At 40.8% G+C, this 6231-nt stretch overlaps 1 protein-coding gene across 1 annotated transcript; it reads left to right on the forward strand.

The window, feature by feature from the left end:
• Positions 1–793: 793 nt before the first annotated feature.
• dlx3b (distal-less homeobox 3b) lies at positions 794–3995 on the forward strand. Its single transcript, XM_043253217.1, has 3 exons — positions 794–1250; positions 1909–2093; positions 3053–3995. Exons 1-3 carry the CDS (start codon positions 932–934, stop codon positions 3356–3358), a joined length of 810 nt encoding a protein of 269 aa, XP_043109152.1. The 5' UTR covers positions 794–931; the 3' UTR covers positions 3359–3995.
• The last annotated feature ends 2236 nt before the right edge of the window (positions 3996–6231 follow it).

Here is a 6231-nt window from a genome sequence, read left to right on the forward strand (position 1 = left end):
GGCACACAAGCGAGAGCCGCGGGGGTGATCGGCGGGGCAGATAAACTCCTCCGGTCTCTTTCACCGAACGCGCTCTGAATCAGAAAAGAGCGAGCTGATGGGATCGGAATGTCTCCAGTCGTCTTCGAACCGCGCGAATCGATTATAATTTACCCGCGCCTGGCCTTCCACGCGCACGATTGTTTAGGCCCGTTGCAAAATTATTAAACGCTTCTTTGAAGCGGCTTTGGTTCCTTCTCAAGTTAGTGGTTTAAACCTCGCTGCATTGCCAAGTGCGTTGGTTTCTTGGGTCTGCAAAGCAGTCTGTGTCATGCAATCGTGCTATCATGCAATGTTTATAATTTTAACCTTAATGTGTCATACACTCATATTTCATTCATAGCTACGACTGTGTGAAATGCAACCTAGCGTTGATTCGTTTATATTAAGGCGATGTAATTTAACATACAATTTCTATTTATTAGAATGCAACCCATAAAATATATTTATAGCTCCGCGATATTGATATATATATATATTTTTTAATGCAATTCCGTCGCAATACTAACTCGCACGGATGCTTTTCAGCTCTGTTAAAGCGTCCGCGGCGTTTCGCGTCTTCATTATCGCTATAACAGCCGAAATCCCCGAATGCTGAAGTTTGGAGACGTTAAGGCGCGATCGAGGCGGAGAACCGTCTTCGCGTCGCCCTCGGGGCTGTCGAAAAAAACGCAGAAGCGACCAGCCAATAGGAGCCGAGCGTCCACCCATGCGCCCTATAATTCAGAGTTTCTCATACCAGATCTCTGCCATTACCTTCAGAGCTTCAACCGAGGGAGTCAGAGAAAGCAGCCCGTCGAGGATTTTCTACAGACAGCGTCCGCATGTTTTGTTCGAGTCCGCCTTGGAAATAAAGTGGACGATCGTTGTTGTTTTTGTTCACCTCTAAAGGATGAGTGGACCGACGTACGACAGGAAGATACCCGGTATTTCGACCGATCTTTCAGGCTCTATGAGTTGCCACCCGACTTCTAAGGACTCTCCGACTCTTCCAGAGTCGTCGGCTACAGACATGGGTTATTACAGCAGCCATCACGAATACTACCAGAGTCCTCCATACCCTCAGCAGATGAATTCATATCATCAGTTTAATCTGTCTGGGATGGGGGCATCCGCCGGACCTTACCCCGCCAAGACCGAGTATCCTTACAATACTTACAGACAATACGGACATTACAACAGAGACCTGCAGACGCCGCCGCAAAGCGCAGGTGAGGTCTCGAAATATACATATTATACGTATTTTGTTTAAATAAATATATCTTTTTAAAGTAGAAAATGAAAGAGGCGGTTGTCTATAATTGTTCTGGGCCGCTCGATTCCTGAGAATCCTAAATTCGCTTTTATATGATATATTAATAATAATAATAAAAACCGAAACGATTTAGCGCTCTTAAATTGTTTTGATTATTTTCCCACAAACGCGTTTATTTAAAGGATCGCCGTAGCCCAGGCTAAATATATTAAGCGGGGTGGAAAGTTGCCTCTACTTTATCGCGAGAGACTTGCGGTCGCTGTAAAACAATTATGACATTTTTATTGCATCTGTAACGCGATTAATCATTATTACTCGCTGCTTAGTCTAGGCTAGATGTCACTGTTATATCGTCGAAGTAGGCCTGCGGATTTCACCATACAGACTTTATAACAAACATAAAGATGCTTTAACTACAGCTTTTTTATTTCTCAAGTTGGCGTTTCTTTGATACTTTATATTACCGCTGGAATACATTTTTATACCCGTAGAATGTCGCTTGTATCATTTAATTTTTTTTTTTTTTTACATTTGCTTCAAAATGAAACCAGGTTTTCGTTTTGCTTTTGGATCCTATACCGAACTTATCCATCTAATAATGTTATCATTTGCAGTCAAAGAGGAACCAGAGACCGAGGTTCGGATGGTAAACGGAAAACCCAAGAAAATCCGCAAACCGCGCACCATTTACTCGAGTTACCAGCTCGCCGCGCTCCAGCGCCGCTTCCAGAAGGCGCAGTACCTCGCGCTCCCGGAGAGAGCCGAGCTCGCGGCACAGCTGGGGCTCACGCAGACACAGGTAACACTCGAGCTCGAACGCGTTTTGCGATTCTGTCAACATCATTAATTGCTGGACTGCCGCTCGACGTTGAGTTTACAGTTAGAGTTATTTCTCAAACCTCTATCGCTGACGCCGAGCACACTGAGATAAGGATGAGTGTAGCGAGCTTATCGGGTCATAAAAAAATTTGTTCACGTCAGATGTGTTGAAATGTTATTGCTCACAGTTTTACCGCAGTCATTAATAAATTAATAACTGCTATTTATTTGTAGCGCTTACGACGAAAATACAATCGGTTAAAAGATACGGCCGTGGAAAGTGTTATATTACAAATCGACATATTTATATAAACAATACGCGCATCGTAAAAAAAGAAAAAAAGAAAGAAAAGAAGTTACCATTACGTTCTAATAACAGCTTATTCGTTTAAGAATAGGCCTAATTTCATCTCCGTTTTCTCCATAAATGGTTTAAATCAAAACATAACTTTTGTTTGTTAAGGATTTTTAAATTCTGTTCATTATATAGAAATAGCTTAAAAGCAGTTCCGCAGCGTGGTCTGTCAAGGCAAAAGTCGCATATAAGAACTTTTAAACACTGTGACAAGTGTTTGTCATTTATTAGCGTTCCGTACAAATATAATTGCGTTACATACATAATAAATGGTAAATAAAAAAATATTGTTAAAACGATTACATCGTGGACGTCTGTTCACTGTAAATGTTCTATTAGGCCATGTTATTATTTGCACATATGAATAATAATAATAATCTGTATGTTCCAAGATCTCTCAATATTTAGTTTATTTGCGAAAGTCTTTTTGTAACCACTACAAAGCATAGATATTTCTCCCTTTAACACCGCTTCAGTTTTATTTTTCAAAATGCAATCCAGCAATTAAATCCAAGTGCTTAATTTGATCGCATGTCGTTTGCAGCGTCCTAAAGAAACCGTTTTTTTTTCTTTTTCCCGAACAGGTTAAAATCTGGTTCCAGAACCGGAGATCCAAGTTCAAGAAACTTTACAAGAACGGCGAGGTTCCGCTGGAGCACAGCCCGAACGCCAGCGACTCCATGGCCTGCAACTCGCCCCCATCCCCGGCTGTCTGGGACAATAACGCGCACTCCAGCCAGGTCAACCGGGGGCAGATCCCCCAGCCACCCCTCAGTTCCACACCCCCCTACATGGAAGATTACAGCAATCACTGGTACCAGCAGGGATCACATTTACAGCATCCAGTGCACCACCCAGGACCACCGCAGAGCGTGGGGGCCGTGTATTAACAGACACTGACAGAAGAGTTTAATATAAGAGGGAAAAGACTTTTTGGAAAAAAACTCTACATTAATAAGCTGAGAGATGCTCCGTGAGTATCTGGAGTGGAACAGCGCACCTGTGTTGGCATTTTGTGGACTGTTTATACCATATATGTCGATATGAATGCTTTGTGTTGAAATATCAGTAGTGTAATATTAATAATATCAATGTTTCAATGTGTCCCGGCTACTCAGACCTATTTCATATGCACACGGGTGTAGGTTAAACAATGTCAAGGAAGTTTAGAGTGGTTTTAAATTATTGCGTTTTAACGACTTCCTTTGTTGTCACGTTTTGTTCATTGACAGGTGAATATTAAAAATGCTTTAAAGTACGATTGAACCCCAAACTGTGTCGTTATCAGCCTCGCCACCCACAATGTGGGCTGGTTTTGGCGCGCGTCAGAGACTCAGGACATAAGTTATATGTAGACTTGTACAAAATGTCGAAAGCTGTACATATGTGTTTAAATAAAAGCAGAACCACTAAATTCGTGTTACTTGGAAAGACAGAGACTGCACGCTGGTGCTCGGACCGTTTTATATTCCTGTAAGTAGCTTTATTGTTGTTCTGTCAAACATGAATAAATGCGAATTGAAAATGTTTCGCCGTTTGCTCTGTTCGCTTGCCGTAACGGCCCACGTTTTGTAGTTTTTTATTATTATTATAATTTTTTTTTTTTTTTACAAATGGCAGGATTCCGCTTGAACAGATTTACAAATCGAGCTGTTTGGTCTCTCTGGAAAGGGTTAAGTCGGACAGATGTTATTCCGTGATGTGTTTGCATGCGTGCAAAGAGGCTGTAGGAGGCGACAGGCGAGCAGACATGTTGGAGTCGCTGGATTTTATTAGTATTCTGTTGGCAGATAACAAGATAGACTACAGCGAAGGAGGGGGTGGCTACTGAAATAAAGCCTTGAGCTTTAGGGATAGTCGGTCACAACAAGAATCGACAGGGAAAACAAAGGCGAAGAAAAACCCCAAGAGGTTCCTACAGGTATATGCAAATTACAGAGCGGCGGTATTTCAAAGCGGCGTTTCCCGCCCAGATTCCGCCTTCCCCGCGGTTTTGGTTTCTTTTTCAAACCAACACGCGTTATCGTTTTTTAAGACCGCGAGTAATGGCTTTCTAATTATGTATGTGGAATATCCGCATGAATGTGTATCAGACAGCCTAGAGATAAAGGCTAAGGCATTTTAAATGCTAGCGAGCATCCGAATTCTGGGCAGCTTATTTTTTTTTTTTTTGCTCGACTTTTATACGAACGCTCACGTGCCAAAGGAAGCGACGGTACGCGTCCATATCGATACCGTTGCGTGTTTGGTTTATTTTACGCTTAGACGGCAACTTTAATTAGAACGCGAGGTATATCAGGTGCGTCTTCCGGTGGTCTTGAGTTTACCAGCGTCAGATGTTTTCCGGAAGAATTTATTTCCTGCAGGTCCTACTGAAAACATGTGTTGTCGGCGCTTATTCAATGAAGTTGGCTAGAAATCGTTCAGCCGGTGCCAAAGCATTACGCAGAAATTAGGTGCGAAAAAATTATATTATCCCTCGCGAGGATTTATTACAAAGGCCAAAAATGAGAAGGAACAATACGAGTAAAACGATAAAAATTGGGCAATCATTTATAGCAACGCAAAGACTTGAAAACTAATAATTGGTTTTATTTTATTTTATAATTATTTTAGTGTACGTTAATGATCTGTTAACCGTTGCATAGTGTAAAAATGATAGGTGATGTTTTGAAGATATTTTAGTGCAAAGTCTTACACCGATTAAAATCAGAGATTATAATAATTATAAATGCCTGTATTTTTAAGCGTGGACTAATTAATCGCACGTAGCGTTCCGTAAAGATGATTCATTACTCTTATGTTGTGCTTTTAATGTTTCAGGCAGTTTGTTTACTGTCTGTTTTTTTTTTTTTTTTTTTTTGTGTTTGTAACCAAAACCGTCAATTAAATATAATCAAAAACAGACACCGTGCATATCAAACCTTCAGACGAACCGTAATTGTTAGGTGTTGCCTGAACACCTTGTGCTTAGGTAGTTTAACTAATTAACCGAGTAGCCACTTAACAGAAAAAAGGGACGGTCTCCTAAATGCACGATGAAAGAAAACGAGAAATATAAAACGTCTTGCATCACGACTGTGATAAACAGAAAACAGACTTCATCCAAGTAGGTCGTGCGACGTGCCCTTTGGTTTTACGCGGAATGGGCGCAAAACCATAATTTGAACCACAGAAACCATAAATAATCCGGTTTCATGCAGAAATCATACGCGGAATAACCTCTAATGCATTTATGCAGACTGTGACTAAACCGCGATCCAACATAAAAGACTGAAATATTATCTAGAACAACGTTCATATACTCAAAAGGGCCTGTACTTTTATTTTGAATGCAGTATTTACAATGTTTGTTTTTAAGACTTCTCGTTTGGTTTTACGTGCATTGGTTGGTTATTAAAATGTACTTTTATTTTATAAAGTAGGCTGTGATGTTAAAATAGCAATGCGTTCCACCGTTCTCTTGGGGATGGGAAAATGGAGATGGGTAATTTGTGGGAACTCGCATGGGACCTCAAGGACAAAATATTGGGAGAAGACAGATTTTATCTTAAAAATAAAGGTTGTTTGCTGGCATCGATGGGTCCGCGTATAGAACCTTTAACTTTTCCATTCCACAAAGGGTTCTCTATAGTGGAAAAGGGCTTTTTTTAAATGTTCAGGACTTCACTAAACCATTCTTCGAAACCCCCATTTGGAGTTTTAAGGAAATAAAGTGCTTTTTGATATATATTTAGAGATGTTCGACACGGGAAACTCCATT

The sequence above is a fragment of the Puntigrus tetrazona genome, chromosome 12, assembly GCF_018831695.1.
Source record: "Puntigrus tetrazona isolate hp1 chromosome 12, ASM1883169v1, whole genome shotgun sequence".
Classification (NCBI taxonomy): Eukaryota; Metazoa; Chordata; class Actinopteri; order Cypriniformes; family Cyprinidae; genus Puntigrus; species Puntigrus tetrazona.

Coding starts and splice junctions, on each gene's coding strand:
- dlx3b (XM_043253217.1), top strand. CDS start 932: ATGAGTGGACCGACGTACGACAGGAAGATACCCGGTATTTCGACCGAT. Junction 1,251..1,908: donor GACGCCGCCGCAAAGCGCAG/GTGAGGTCTCGA, acceptor TATCATTTGCAG/TCAAAGAGGAACCAGAGACC. Junction 2,094..3,052: donor TGGGGCTCACGCAGACACAG/GTAACACTCGAG, acceptor TTTCCCGAACAG/GTTAAAATCTGGTTCCAGAA.